At 54.8% G+C, this 13,823-nt stretch overlaps 8 protein-coding genes across 8 annotated transcripts; 5 read left to right on the top strand and 3 right to left on the bottom strand.

Moving 5' to 3' along the window:
- Positions 1–834: 834 nt before the first annotated feature.
- Positions 835–1,194, top strand: FA10DRAFT_267472 (hypothetical protein; the record flags this gene model as incomplete). Its single annotated transcript, XM_025521924.1, has 2 exons — positions 835–1,058; positions 1,143–1,194. A coding segment is annotated over exon 1 (209 nt), but the record flags the coding sequence as incomplete, so codon positions are not given.
- Positions 1,195–1,832: 638 nt separating this feature from the next.
- On the top strand, positions 1,833–2,897 carry FA10DRAFT_231711 (GroES-like protein; the record flags this gene model as incomplete). Its single annotated transcript, XM_025518868.1, has 1 exon — positions 1,833–2,897. The coding sequence occupies one exon, from the start codon at positions 1,833–1,835 to the stop codon at positions 2,895–2,897; it is 1,065 nt and encodes a 354-aa protein (XP_025376023.1).
- A 1,958-nt stretch (positions 2,898–4,855) lies between these two features.
- Positions 4,856–6,255, bottom strand: FA10DRAFT_294688 (hypothetical protein; the record flags this gene model as incomplete). The annotated part of the gene is made up of 2 exons (XM_025524446.1): positions 4,856–5,935; positions 5,988–6,255. 2 exons carry the CDS (start codon positions 6,253–6,255, stop codon positions 5,145–5,147), a joined length of 1,059 nt encoding a protein of 352 aa, XP_025376024.1. The 3' UTR covers positions 4,856–5,144.
- A 484-nt stretch (positions 6,256–6,739) lies between these two features.
- FA10DRAFT_130964 (hypothetical protein) lies at positions 6,740–7,604 on the top strand. Its single transcript, XM_025517980.1, has one exon. It carries the CDS (start codon positions 6,971–6,973, stop codon positions 7,511–7,513), a length of 543 nt encoding a protein of 180 aa, XP_025376025.1. The 5' UTR covers positions 6,740–6,970; the 3' UTR covers positions 7,514–7,604.
- A 172-nt stretch (positions 7,605–7,776) lies between these two features.
- Positions 7,777–10,088, bottom strand: FA10DRAFT_294691 (hypothetical protein; the record flags this gene model as incomplete). The annotated part of the gene is made up of 1 exon (XM_025524447.1): positions 7,777–10,088. The coding sequence occupies exon 1, from the start codon at positions 9,835–9,837 to the stop codon at positions 7,777–7,779; it is 2,061 nt and encodes a 686-aa protein (XP_025376026.1). The 5' UTR covers positions 9,838–10,088.
- Positions 10,089–10,398: 310 nt separating this feature from the next.
- Positions 10,399–11,037, bottom strand: FA10DRAFT_130982 (hypothetical protein). Its single transcript, XM_025517981.1, has 2 exons — positions 10,995–11,037; positions 10,399–10,926 (listed from the first exon to the last, which is right to left on the bottom strand). Exon 2 carries the CDS (start codon positions 10,811–10,813, stop codon positions 10,433–10,435), a length of 381 nt encoding a protein of 126 aa, XP_025376027.1. The 5' UTR covers positions 10,814–10,926; positions 10,995–11,037; the 3' UTR covers positions 10,399–10,432.
- Positions 10,990–11,289, top strand: FA10DRAFT_267478 (hypothetical protein). Its single transcript, XM_025521925.1, has one exon. It carries the CDS (start codon positions 11,002–11,004, stop codon positions 11,239–11,241), a length of 240 nt encoding a protein of 79 aa, XP_025376028.1. The 5' UTR covers positions 10,990–11,001; the 3' UTR covers positions 11,242–11,289.
- A 1,164-nt stretch (positions 11,290–12,453) lies between these two features.
- FA10DRAFT_302243 (short chain dehydrogenase reductase family protein) lies at positions 12,454–13,817 on the top strand. Its single transcript, XM_025525084.1, has 9 exons — positions 12,454–12,511; positions 12,563–12,663; positions 12,713–12,799; positions 12,852–12,941; positions 12,995–13,053; positions 13,112–13,238; positions 13,293–13,327; positions 13,386–13,447; positions 13,499–13,817. Exons 1-9 carry the CDS (start codon positions 12,466–12,468, stop codon positions 13,699–13,701), a joined length of 810 nt encoding a protein of 269 aa, XP_025376029.1. The 5' UTR covers positions 12,454–12,465; the 3' UTR covers positions 13,702–13,817.
- Positions 13,818–13,823: the final 6 nt, after the last annotated feature.

Raw genomic sequence — 13,823 nt, forward strand, 5'->3', positions numbered from 1 at the left:
TAACCCTAACCCTAACCCTAACCCTAACCCTAACCCTAACCCTAACCCTAACCCTAACCCTAACCCTAACCCTAACCCTAACCCTAACCCTAACCATTCCACCCTTTCCAATGATATATGTCTCGTTACCTAACCCCGGTTGCTTTGTCTGGGCAGTCCGTAGTAACCCTAACCCCTAACCCCTAACCTCTGTCATAACTCAAATATTACTGGTTCTAGCCTCGCCAGACTTTGTACACATCCTCTTTAGACCTCTATGCACCTCCAGTGTGAAAGGGCCACACAGGGCCATCACGGTGTTGAAGATATAGCCAATAATAACTTTGAAAGTGCTGTTACACAAAATTCTACTAAGTGATTCTGTCTGAAACTTCCCAGAAATGGGCCCGGAGGCCCCCTTTACCCATAGGAATGGTTGCCCTGCCCCTATCTCCCTTGGCCCTAATCGGGCCAAGGTTAGGGTCAGGTGGAACCCCCTTGTAAGCTGAGCACTGCCAGGAGAGAAAAAAGGAGTCGAAAGGTGTGCATGTTGGGAAGTCGAGCTGCTGGAGGAGCAACTCACCCACAATGAACAGCCTCTGCTTATGTATCCCCTCTCATAGCGGTCTAATAGCGGTCGCAAAGCGCTCCTGCTCATGGGTCCGACGACCGCCATGAGATGGACCCACCGTCAAGCCAATGATAATGGCTGTCCGCTTCCGAAGACGCGTCTGCAGGCCTCTGTCTTAAATCGTAGGCCTCGGCTCGGGAGAATGCACAATTAGAAGAGCCTGCAGATTTAATAGCAGCCTCCCGATGAAAGGACTACATACTATTTTGCTTCTTCGATTTTCCCGCACCGTTCCTAGGATGGACCAGAACCGAAAAGGTGCGGAGCGGTCTGCGTCCGTTGTGGTGGCTTACTGGCGTATGTGGCTTGCTATACAACGCTGCGGGGCAATACTTGTGTTGTTCGTGTGGGTGATTGTATTCTTTGGGTCGACGGAGCGGATCTATGAGCGACACGGCGGGACCCGTCGTGGGAACTTTGGTCGTGTTCCAGCCTTTCGCCGATGTGAGCAACAGAGCGTGCTTGCTCGAAGGACCCGCATGTAGACATCTTATCCTTTGCTGCCGCGGCCGACAGCTAACATTGACTGCAGGAACAGGACCTGGGCTACTGTCTCGCAAGAGCACGGACTCTGAGCAAGGCGCTGCAGATGAGCTCAGCTTCGAAAGCTGGAGAAGAGCAGGACAAGCGTGGAGACTCTTCGCGGAACACTCAGTTGCTGACGCCTAAATGATGACCCGCGCCCCTTTTCTTCCTGGAAATTCTAGACCGCGCCCAGATTAGTAACAAACCTCATCGCAATCGAGATGGCTGACATGCAAGCGTAGTGGTGCGCGAAAGCGGTGGCTTCTGTGGAGCCGCCGATCTGTTTTACAAGTCGTGGGACACTGACCGTGCTCAAATGAGGGCTGCTGGGACAAAAACCTTTAGCCAACATCCATAAGCCGACCAAATAATGCTAGCAATCAGGATTATTGCAAGTGATGTTTGCGCTCGCGAAGTGGAAATCCATAGTGCTATCCACATACCGACGACGGTCCGATGCAAGCCAGGAGCAAAGAGTCGCTGTGCATTACAGTCAAGGACTTACACTGCCATAGCGATTTGGTGAAGATCTGAAGAGTCATTGGAAACCACGTGGCTTAGAGATGGAAGAGCGTCATCCTGCCCGATCTAGGGTGGGCAACCTTCTTCCCACGTGTCGCTCATAGAAATGCTTTTGTTATCCATCGATCCAGAAGCAAAATGAGATAATGTGTCGGCCGCATAATGATCATCAGCAATGGAAACAACGACGACCGCAACCTCTTGGCAATACAGCCGGAGGGGCTCACTCCTCACGACACTGGAAAAGAGGGAGGTGGAGCTGCCTTCACTTCAAGCTGGTGAGGTGCTCGTCAGGGTCCATGCCGCTGCGCTCAACCCATTCGACTGGAAGATTGCGGCAGCGGTGCCTGGATTAATCAAGAAGCTGCCACACACCGCGGGGACCGACTTTGCCGGCGAGGTCGTTGATTTCATCGGCAGAGAGCATCGTGACGCCAAGGAGCCAGCATGGCTTGTCAAGGGCTTGAAGGTGTATGGCGTCCTTCCTGTCGACGAAACCTTCCGAGATGGGCGAGGCACACTGGCTACCTACCTCATCGCCAAAGCCACAAACGTGGCGCCTGTGCCTGAGGGCATGTCATGCGTGGATGCAGCTGGGCTCTGCACAGTTGGTCTGACTGCACGCTCTCTAGCATTGCACGTTAGGCCAAACGACCGAGTGCTTATCCTCGGCGGGACCACCTCAGTCGGCCTGCTGCTCATCCAGATGTGCGTGGCAGAGCAGGCATCGCACATTGTGGTCAGCTGCTCCAAAGATAAGGCAGGAGCAACCAAGAAGTGCGGCGCCCACGCCTTTGTCGACTACAAGGATGAAATGGAGAAAAGATTAGAGGAAAAGTATGCGTCGGCGCCATTCGATGTCATTCTCGACTGCGTTGGCTCCTTTGCCACCTACCGAGCCTGTCCTGGCTTTCTGAAGGAGCAGGGCAGCTATTTCAACGCTGGTTTCTCCTCGCTGGATCACTCGAATCTCGCTCGCTCGGCCTTGAATTTCTTCAAGGATGTTATCGCAACTATGCTGCTCCCAGTACAACTCGGCGGCACCCCACGGAAGTTTGTCGCAGTTGGCAAGGACATGGATCAGATGCCGCACCTTTGCCGATACGTCGAGGCTGGTCAGATCAAGCCATGCACCGACTCCACTTTTAGCTTCGACGAGACGCCCAAGGCGTACGAGCACCTCATCAATGGCCGTGTGCTGGGAAAAGTCATTGTCAAGGTGACAGACGAGAGAACGTAACCTTCTCTGCTGCAGTCGCTAGTCGCATGAATTTTGGGAGTTTGTAATGTGATGTGACTAGGCTTTAACCAAACCGGTGAAGTTTGCTGCTGTGAGGAACTGACACTGGCCTGCATTGCTATTGGTGACGGTGCACGCGGTCGTCAGGCTCCACTTGCTTGCCGCCAGCCCGTACCGATCATCTAACTGCAAACCCACATCATACACATCTCTAACCCACGATACAGGATAGTTGGAGAGCACGACAGCACTCGCGTCGGCGGCGCCATCTATTCTCTGCCTGATTCCGCTCATCTTCTTACCGCGCAACGCCCGCAAGTCGTTAAGCGTTTGACGGCGCTACACCTGTACGATGTTCAGGGACGGTCGAGCATGCCTCCGGGTTCCCCCGCTACGTCCAAGGTGGCGAAGGCGTTCAACGTCGTTCCCTCCTTCTCGCCTTCTTCTTCACGTCTGGCATCAAAGTACCCTGGGTGGTATTTGTCCGCTCAGTTTTCCCCTGACTAATCTACCATATCGTCCTCTTTGGCGTAACCACACTCGTCATTAACCTCGCCTGCAACAGGCCCTTGGCCTATCGCTACGACGCCTCGCATGCCGATCTGACGCGAATGAAAAAAGAAGACGCCCAGCGCATTCTCGCCAACTCGCAGGATTTATCTCTCAAGGACATCGTCATGTCGGGTCCCACGTCCTGTATTCCGCAACTTGTTTTATTCCATTCGTGTTCGGCACAGGATGCCCTTTCCGTGGCCTATAGCCGAATTTTCTTTCCCGATGAGAGGCAAGTTCCGATGGTGGTTTGCGCGGCCGATCTATTTAGATCGGAAATGAATCGACCCTCTTTTGAACATCTCGCTACAATATCACCACTAGCGTGTTCCAAAAGAGCAGATATGACTCATAATGAAGCGCAGCAAGTGCTTGTCGCTTCTCTCCAATCTCACTCATGCTGAAAAACAAGCGGTAAGGCCATAGGGGGCCGTCACCTGCTGTTCAGAACAAAAGGCACCCACCCCAATTCAGACAATCGGGTCGAGAATATGGTTGGTTCTGAAAGCAACTTCCCTCAAAGTCTCGGCACAGAACGTCTCATACTGCGTCTATTTGAATCATCGGATGCTCGCTTGGTGCACGATTACCTTGGCGTATACAACGACCCCTCTATCGTCTCGGCAGTTGGTGACCGCGGATTGCGCACTGCCAGAGATGTTGAGAAGCTTCTCGAAGGGCAACGACTGGGCCCAGACTACACTGCGGCACGGAGGAGACCCAGCCACATTCTCGTCTATCTCGGCTACGAGAGAGACACGGACAAGAATGTTGGCTTCGTTTCAATTTTGCATCGAGACAACCTCATCCCGCCCGATCTAGCGTGGGCAACCGTCACACACTTTTCAGGGCGAGGCTATGCAACCGAAATGGCCAAAGAGCTCTTACGATTTTGGTGCAATGACTACGTCGCAACAATTAAGCGCGGCATTTGGGCCGCGGTAGCAAGAGAAAACTGGAGAAGCGCGGCCGTGGCCAAAAAGATCGGCTTCGTCAATCAAGGAGCAGTCCACGGAGGAAGTCTTGAGCAATGGAGTAAGCCAGAGACCGAGAAGATAGATTTCCACCTAGTTTGGAACGCCAAGGGGTCTGTAGATAAGAAGTGGTCGCTTATATAAAGACCTTCAAGTGATGGGTACGCTGGGCCCCATTTGCCTGCGAGAAGTCATATCTGCGCCAGACTCACTGTCCGTCTTTCTTTCCGTCTGCTATTGTCTTGGCCTGTCCTGACATGTTCGGACTCGTTACGCGGGCTTGAGACTCAGATGTGATGGGCAACGACCGGTTCCTCTCGGAGTTGTCCAGCATGCAGACCCCGTATGTGGAATGTCGAGGTCGATGTGAAAGAGACCAGAATCTAATCACGAACCAATCTCTAGTGATCACCGTGCGCTACTCACCACCTTTACAGTACGGCTACCGATCACTTAGAGGTCACGGTGCAGAACCATCGCAAATGAGGTGCGAGTGGATGCCAGGTAATTCGACCCGACCATGATCACGGCTGCCCGATTTGTACTATGCTTATCTTGGGCAGAAGGAAGAAAGACCATGTACGAGCTTCAAGGAGCCTTTGTTCGACGGAGGCCACCTATGCGGAGATCAAGGTGCTGTAATTAAAAGCGCAGATGTCGGAAACGGATTCCCTTCACACCTGATCCTGCCTTCCACCAACTCTCATTGCATCCATTCAAGCTACCTGAGGTAATTCCTCGACACCAATGGAGAACCGGCGAGACTCTGCCTATCCATCACCCTTGTCTGCAACACCTCGACCGGTTCGCTGACTTGGCCGTAGTGCTCAGATCGCTGAGGAACAACGACTCCCTTTATCTCTGGTCTGCGATCTACCGGCTCGGCATCTTTGTCAATTATCGCTAGCGCTTCTTCACCCAAAGATGACCCTTGGTCCGTAGGCGGAATGCTGACTTTGCTTCGAATGGTGGACCAGCTTGTGCTCATGACGGCAAAAAGAGTGCTGAGATAGACGTTGAAAGCGCTGGCGTAATTCGCAATGAAGAGATACGCCGAGGTGCTCTGGTCCTCGAAGGAATGCTCGACACTGATGGCGCACAGAATTTGAGGAATGACGGGGATGAGAAGAGTCATCAGGACGCCTTCAGTGAAAGCCTTGAGCCTTTGGCCGAGGAGTGGAGATTGCCTTGCCGCGTGTCCGAGGTGCGTCCGTGCTTTGATGAGCAGGAGTGTTGAGACAGAGACGCAGTAAACGATCTGAAGCACGTATGAGACCAGATAAATTGTGGCGCCCCGCGACAGATCCCCTTTGACAGGCACCAGGTTCCACCACATCAGGTAGATAACCAGAGCGACCCGGCCGAGTACCAAAACGCCGACGGGAAGGAATATCGATGCAAGCCGGATGATGTTGGTGGTCGTGGAATAGTAGAGGGTAATGACCTTTTCCAAGGCAGCAAGCTGACACACAAGTGGAGCTAACTGCTCGAAAACGCCCGCAACACCAGACACTGGGGATTTTGGCCGTCAGCATGGGCCACTAGAACGGTTGTGAGTACGTACAGAGATCCCAACTGCCCTTTCTCGGCATATTTTTGGCCTCTCGCGATACCATGAGAGACAAGGAGGCCATCCAGACCGCAGAGTAGGCCAAGGTCACGCATATCGATAAGTAGAGAAGAGAGAAGCGGAGGCGTCCACGCTCGCTGGCTTTGGCTGTAAAGCCCATGGCGAGAGCGAGACATGTGATAGCGCTAAGCCAGAAGGCGTGGAAAACCTCGCCTCGATTGCTGCCTATGATGATTGAGGCACTCGCGTCGTCGTACGTCATGTCGGTTGGTGGACACAAGCGGTTTCGTCCCGGCAAGCGATCGGTTCAAGATGTGGGCTCGAACGATATTTGCATAGGCACGTGATAAACTCATCAACCTAATCGGATGGACACGTGTCTGGATTTGATTCCGGCATCGCAATCCCTGTCTTCCTGCTCGTCCTGCTTTCCCTTCGCAAGCATGACCTAGATCCGTGCTTCCCGGCTAAGCAGCGTCGCGCCCTCACAGACACGAGACGGCTGGTGGTCTAGATAGGCTGTCAACCTGCTTTTGAAACACGTGCTCAGGCTCATAATCATCAGCGCTGAGGTGCATAACACCCGTCCAGGACACTGGATAGCCCACCGACGCACGGGTGCACATAAAGTAGCCTACTGCAGTGACTCTTAGCTGGCCAAAAATTGATGAAAGGCGGTGTGTGAGAGCCAAGCTCGCGTACACGTCGTCAGCGTCGCTTTGTTCACCATCATGTCGATCGAGGGGAAAGTTTCCATCACCATCGTCTGAACAGCCACGTCTCTCATCGAGATCAACGGAGCACGCTTCCTCACCGATCCAGTCTTCGATGAAGTCGGGACGGAGTATGCAGTCACGCCGGATGTGTCAAACAAGAGCATTCTTGGCCCAGCGCTTTCGCCTTCCGATCTGCCTCCCTTTGACGCCGTCTTACTTAGTCATGAGGACCATCCGGACAACTTGGACCACTCGGGACGGATGTTGTTGGATGGTCGTCATGTCTATACGACCGTCGACGGACAAAGGAATCTCTCTCCGCGACCTGGAGTGCACGGGAAGGGCGAATGGGAGAGTACGTCGGTCATTCTGGCTGGACAGCGATTCACGATCACCGCCATACCGGCAAAGCACGTTCGCGGTGGCCAATGCTTAGGATTTGTCATCGAGTGCGAGAGCCTGGCTCGGACTGGTGACTTGCCGAATGCGGTCTATTTTACCGGTGACACAGTGCTCACCGAAGAATTGCTCAAGATCAAGGAGAAATGGCACATCTCCATCATGCTCGTCAGCCTGGGCAACGCACACGTGCCTGGTCCTGAAGGACTTCTCCAGGTAACAATGGGAGCTCGGGATGCCAGCTTGCTAGCTCACAAACTCGACGCAGACACCGTCACTCCGCAGCACTTTGACTCCTGGGCTCATTTCACAGAATCTAGCGCTGAGGCACGTCGGATCTGGGAGGAGATGGGCCTACTTACATTCAAGTTCTGCACCCCTGGTATTTTGACCCGACTTTCTTGAGAGTTTATCAAAGAGCTCGAGGCCCTTTTTATTTCCCAGCAGTATAACACGAGATGCCGCTTTCGAGCTCTTAAATGTAGGCATTTGCCCGCGAGAAGATGAGTACTGTTGCCGAAATCGTGCTGTGACCACGCTCGTCGGGCAGTGAGAAGGGCAGAACGTCCAGCATTCAAGGAGAGCAAGTCTGTGAGACGAAAGAGCATTTATTGAGGAGAAAGCAGCAATGGCTCGAGAGTGAATCGCATCGTGCAGAATGATCAAGTCTAGAACAGCTTGAACTCGACGATGCGCACCTGCTTGCCTGACGACGACGGCTTGAACAACACTCTGAATAGCTTTGCCAGGGTGGAACGGTAGACGACATTGGTGATACCATTTGCCAGCGGCTGGTCCTGACGTGCGTTCGCAATATCAATCCATTTTCCATCACCTGAGCTGGTTTGGAGACGGTAGGACTGGGGTACTGCAAAGTCTGTGCCGTCCTGGTAAAAGGCCAGCTCGGCGCGGCTTGTCTCGGTGTCGTTTGCAAACTCGATGGCGTACCACTGCTCTGCACTAACCCCTTTGACAGACTCCCATCCGTTTGGCAGTGCGTTCCAGAACCACACCCGTCCATCGATAGCATCGTGCACCTTGGACGGATCATCATTGACGGTGCTCGTGACGCCACGTGGATACTTGGTGTTTTGCTGCAGCTGCACCGATTTCGCGATAGGCCTCTCAATGGCCGCCACGGCTTTGCGAGCGAAAGGCACCGTGATTCGCTGCAGCCTTGGAGAAGATTTTAGAACCGTCTTGGAGTCGTCGTCTTCTACCCTCAAGCCGGCTCCCTGCCCGAAATGGCGGCCGTCTCGGTCCCATTGAATGGCCACGTTGCGTCCGTGGTAGGGCACTTTCTCCAGCCGGAACCACCCCAACCTGGACTCGTCCATCATCGGGTTCACCTCCAGCACATCGTCGGAGCGAGGTCGGATGCCGGCCAGACCTGAAATTACAATGTCGACGAAACCTGAGTGAAAGTAGTGAGGGCTTCGCGCAAGCCCCACAATGGCGCCACCGCGGTCCGGGTCGTAATCCTCCTGCAGTTTCATCTCGCCCGTCGCGGAATCTATATGCTGGTCCACGTAGGAGGACAGTAAGCTGTGGAAGTTGGCGCGGGTCATCGAGCCGGTCTCCTTGTAGTGGTCCAATAGATTGGCGAGCCCGAGCAAAGTCTGTGTCGTCTGAAACGGCCAGCTCGGCCCGTTCCATTGGCATTCGCGCCGACTACCCTCGTAGCGATACTGCCGCATGTAGTATTCGTACGTAGGTTCATTCGTTCGAAGCCCAAATTTGCCCATCAACTCTTCCGTATCAAAGACATGTTTCCAGGCGCTCGCATAGTCGGCTTTGTCGTCAGGAAGGTCAAAAAGCCAAGGCACCATGCCCACCAGCTCGCGTCCTCGAATCGGCTCGTAGTACTGCACGTACTTGTTGCTTACTTGAAAACGATCAATGAAATGGCCCAGCGTGACGTTCCACAAGTCGGCTTGCATGCGTTTCTTGATATTCGATGCCCTGGCACTGTAAGAATCCACCACCGTTTGCTCCTGGCCGGCCAGCTGGGCGATAGCCGCGATAGCTTTGAAGTTGGCGAACATGTAGGCGTTGATTGATGGCCTGAACGCGGCACCCCCCGTAAAGCCATCCAGGCCTCCGGACGCATCAATAGAGGCGATGGTGTACTCTGTCGCATCGTCCAGGGGAACGATCCAGTACAGCCCCTTTGTCGCATCCAGATGGTCATCCCACTGCGATCCATATATGTTCTTCATTGACTCAATGTGACTCGTAGCCGACCGTTGGTCACCGTCGACGAGGTAGGTCTGGTAGCTGGCATGCGCCATGTAGTCGCTGAAGTGTCGGTCATTGCCGCCCCTCGCAAACATAAAGTCCAGATAGTCTTCCTTGAAGCGTCTGTCTCGGCACCACCGCCCTTCGCCTAGATGAAAACCGGTGGCGTCGTTGAGGCTAGCGTAGGGCTGCTGCTGCCAGCTAACGTCATCCAGAAACTCGGTGGATATGTAGCCACGGTCACCCAAGTCGCGTTGATGGGCTCGGAAGATGTTCCAACGGTAGTAGTAGACCTTGTTGAGAACGTCATCGCTCGAGTCGAAAAAGGGGATCCGGTCGTGATACCATGCTGAGTCGTTGCCATACCGCTGCTGGGCGATGGCCGCCGTGTCCAGAGCGCGACCCTGAAGCACAGCAGCAGTCAGGTGAAATGCAGTGGCTGCTAACGCGGCATTTTTCCCTGCCAGCTTGAAAAATGAGGAGACGAGCATACGGGTGAGGTGAATAGGCCGTCCAGCTTGCAATGATACTAGGGAGAAAGCGCGGGCAGGCTCTGCTGTTTATGTAGGATTCTCAGAGCGCCGGGGCGGCGCGTCCAGTGCCGCGCTGTTCCATGTTATCCTTCGCCCATTTTTACTTCGCTCGTCACCCCTCAGACACTTTTATTAGGCACTGTTTCTCGGGCCTTACTCGCCGCGCCGAACGTCCGAATGACGCAAGCGGGCGCTGCACAACGAAGTAGGCTCCAGCGCGCCCTCGAGCACAAAGGCTAGTGGGGAAGGTTTGGCGTGCCTCACCGGGAATCTACCTTATTCTTCGGCGATCTCTGACGTGCACATACATCATCCTCGGCAGAGAAAAGAGAATTGTGGGGCTTCTATTGGAATCTTGTTTCCCGTTCTGGAACGCAACATCAACAGAAGCTTGCGGAGCACTGAGTCGGGCCACAACAACCCTTCGCACAAGACAGACGCTCACGTGCCTATTTTCTCTCAGTAGGCTGTGCCGAGGATACTGAAGCTTGAGCGAGCCTTCTCTGCTCATCGTAATGAGGCGACGTTCAAGAAGAGACGCTTGCCAGGTCTGCTATGGCTTGGTTGCCATCGGCGATCCGAATCTGACGAGATTGTTATCCAGATCGAGATGGGCGCCCTCATGCAGCCCGTAGTCCGTGTCGACGGGGTCCCGAGTGTCGGCGCCAGGGCACGCCTGCTTCCAGCTGCGTGCGAGGGCCGCTGCATCGTCTACGTGCAAGTAGGTTGCCGCTGCCATGACCTTTCCGTCGTAGTCGTTTGGGGACTCCACGCGCGATAGGTGAATGCAGCCCACACCTGGCCAAACGGCGAAAGCATATGTATCGTCATGGGCTAAGACCTGGAAACCGAGAGCTGTGTAGTGCTGAGTGGTGCGTCCGATATCGGTGACCGGAAAGATGGGATCAAAGCGATTTCGAGGCAGGTCGTCCATGGTGTCGTGATACAGGGACGATAGTCCGAGTGGGATACGGGAAATATTCCCCGGGCGGCGGGCGCTCCGCCGAATTGAGCTAGGGGCGAACTGAATTTGGCACCGGGCCAGTCCTAAAACGCGTCAGATGACTCTCCGATGGCCGTCCCGAGTTTGTACCTGACTTCTGTGCCCAACTCACTGCTGCTATGGCCGCGCTACCTGATGAGCGCCAGGGACTGATTAGGACCGTATCGCAGTCGCGCACAGATGCGAAGCCACTCAGTAGCCCTGCAAGACTGATCATCTTCGATAAGGAAGTGCGAGCGCCGCTGGCCGAAAGAAGAGGCTTACCGAACGATAGCTTCAGGCATGCACGATCGCGTGTGACGAAAAGTAAAGCTACCGAGGATCCGCTGCGGTGGGCGGCACTCTGTCAGCCTCGTTGATGCCAACTGCGACAGCCGCTACGAGTGCGAGAAAGACAATGAGAGAGAATCTGTAGCCGCGCTGCCGCGCCCTTGCGCGAATCGCATCGCGCTCCGAGGTGCTCTTGAGCCTCACAGTGACGCCGCTCATATTTTCTCGCTTGATGTCGGAGCCTGCAGTGATCTTACGCCGCTTGTACCAGGCCACAGGCCCGACTCCGCGCGAAAAAATGACTTCTTGAAATGGACGCGCGCACTTTTCGTCTGCAGGCGGATGCATCACAATTGCGCCACGATGGAAGACAAGCTCGTATATGCGGTCTCGAATAAGTGGCTCATCCCAACCGTTGATCTCGACTTTTGCAGGGATTTTGTCGCGCAACTTGATTGCCTGATCTAGTTCAGCAAGGATGTGCCCACGTTTCTCGACATCCTCTGGTGTCTTTAACTGGCAGGCGGGGGGAGGAGGTGGGCGATACCAGAACAAAGACTCGAGCTTGTTCATGGCTGGTTGTCAGTAGCCGTGCGACGGAGATCAGAGCAAATGCCGGGTGTCACGGAGCTGGTCCCACGTTTTCTTATGGCTAGCGTGGGTCCGAGATGTATTTGCAGCGCAGCACGTGGACATTATCTTCACAACGACCAAACTATTGGGTCACCGTTGCATCAGCAGGGGGAAGCTTGGAGAGCGATCCTGGCTGGCCGCCTCGAAAACCTTGCATTCAGCCAAAGACGAGCACAGTCCGTTTAACCAAGACGACACAGAATGCTTGATTATGCTCTCCCTTTTTCGTTGCTGTACAAGCGCCTTGATGAAGCGACGTTCATCTCTGAGCTTTCCTGCTCGCAGAAAGGTTGAACAGAGCCAACAATGGCGAATGGTCCCCAAACAAGAGCTGTAAAGATGCTGCGCAAAGAAAGAATCGTACTGCAATAGCCTTGGTAGAACTTTTGTCGTTTGCACTTCGTGCTCTATCCTCAAACTGAAATGCGGTCGATGAACAATAAATTGGGGCGGCAAGCCACGCTGCAGCGGTCTCGCGGCACACTCAGGCTCATGTGTGTCTGCATGGGTGACAGCGGCCCCTCGATGGAGAGCCATGTCCCATCGTGGAGCTACCGTGCTGTTTCAGCGAGACGACTGCAAAGATCAGTCGACGAGTCGCTGGAGTCACGTGAAATTATGCGCTCACCTCCTCCCCCACAATCGGGTGTTTGCGAAACCAACTTCTCAAACACAACACCATGAGTCAATCACCGCTGGGATTTGAAGGAGACGTCGTCTTCATCAGTGAGTCGTCGAGCAGGCCAGTCAGTGGGTCAATCTGACTTGATGGGACAGCTGGAGGCGCTTCTGGGATCGGCAAGGCGTGCGCAGAGCACTTTGTCGCGCTTGGGGCCCGGGTGGCAGTGACGGACCGCAACGTCCAGGCTGCGCAAGAGGTAAGTCTACTGGACCGGGGCTCCTGAGACAGAGCTGACAACCATATAGGTAGCTGCTGCACTCAACAGGACCAGGATGGACGCCGCCATCGCCATCGCCGTCGATGTCAGCAAGCAGGAGGAGATCGAGAAGGGGGTGAGTCGGCTGGGTCGGGTGTGGGTGAGCGCCAGCGCTGAACATGCCCCAGATCGCCGAGTGCATCGAGCGATTCGGCAGGCTGGATGTGGCATTGAACGCTGCGGGCGTCGTCGTGGGCAAGAATCTGCGTCTGATCAAGGTGAGTAACGCTGCTCCCTCTCGCGGCGCACCAGTCTCACCAAGCCGTGGCAGGACATGGACATGAACGACTATGATCTGATCAACGACATCGACGCGAGAGGCGTCTTTCTGTGAGTGACACAAAGAAGGCTGTAAGAAATGCCTGCTGAAACCTGAGATTTGCAACAGATGCATGAAGGCGCAGCTCTCGGCCATGGTCAACCAGCCTCTCAAGCCCGGCCGAGGCGGCAGGCCCGAGCGCCGCGGAGCAATCGTCAACATCTCTTCGAGGGCAGGCGTGGAGGGTGTCAAAAAGGTGGGTATCGTCTCGTTGTCCTTCCCCGTGCTGCTCTCTGACTCCCTCGCTCAGTTTGGACCGTACTGTGCAGCCAAGCACGCCGTCATGTGAGTCCGCGCCGGCGTGATCAGAACGAGACCTCTACTGACACACGTGGCGTCGCAGCGGCATGACGAAAGCAGCAGCTCTGGAACACGCACACGAAGGAATCAGGGTCAATGCGATCTGTGAGTGCCTCTCGCGCATCCTTCTCGGACCGCATGCTGATGCTACAACAGTGCCCGGCCTCATCAAGACGCCGGGACACGTCGCCACGGCCAAGGAGGTCGACGACGAGCTGATCAAGCGCGTGCCCATGCAGCGCTGGGGCTCACCCCAAGAGTGCGTCGATGGCATCCTCTACCTCGCCTCCGACATGTCTTCGTTCTGTTCTGGCATGACGCTGGACGTGGACGGCGGCTGTGCCGCGCTCGGCAGGTGATCCGACACCCCCACACTCGGGTGTCGCGCTTTATTAGCTTGGTGTCGCGCTTTATGTTACGGAGATTGCACTACCGCCAGCGGGGTTCTGTTTAAAAGAATGGCAATTGCATGGATCTTCTT

This window comes from Acaromyces ingoldii (genome assembly GCF_003144295.1).
Source record: "Acaromyces ingoldii strain MCA 4198 unplaced genomic scaffold FA10scaffold_4, whole genome shotgun sequence".
In the NCBI taxonomy this organism is placed as follows: Eukaryota; Fungi; Basidiomycota; class Exobasidiomycetes; order Exobasidiales; family Cryptobasidiaceae; genus Acaromyces; species Acaromyces ingoldii.

Bases quoted from the DNA above. Each gene is read 5' to 3' on its own strand.
- FA10DRAFT_267478 (XM_025521925.1), top strand. From the start codon at position 11,002: ATGGCCGCGCTACCTGATGAGCGCCAGGGACTGATTAGGACCGTATCG.
- FA10DRAFT_130982 (XM_025517981.1), bottom strand. From the start codon at position 10,813: ATGGACGACCTGCCTCGAAATCGCTTTGATCCCATCTTTCCGGTCACC.
- FA10DRAFT_302243 (XM_025525084.1), top strand. From the start codon at position 12,466: ATGAGTCAATCACCGCTGGGATTTGAAGGAGACGTCGTCTTCATCA. The intron at 13,328-13,385 runs GTGAGTCCGCGC...GTGGCGTCGCAG, and splicing joins GCAGCCAAGCACGCCGTCAT to CGGCATGACGAAAGCAGCAG. The intron at 13,448-13,498 runs GTGAGTGCCTCT...ATGCTACAACAG, and splicing joins AATCAGGGTCAATGCGATCT to TGCCCGGCCTCATCAAGACG.
- FA10DRAFT_130964 (XM_025517980.1), top strand. From the start codon at position 6,971: ATGTTGTTGGATGGTCGTCATGTCTATACGACCGTCGACGGACAAAGG.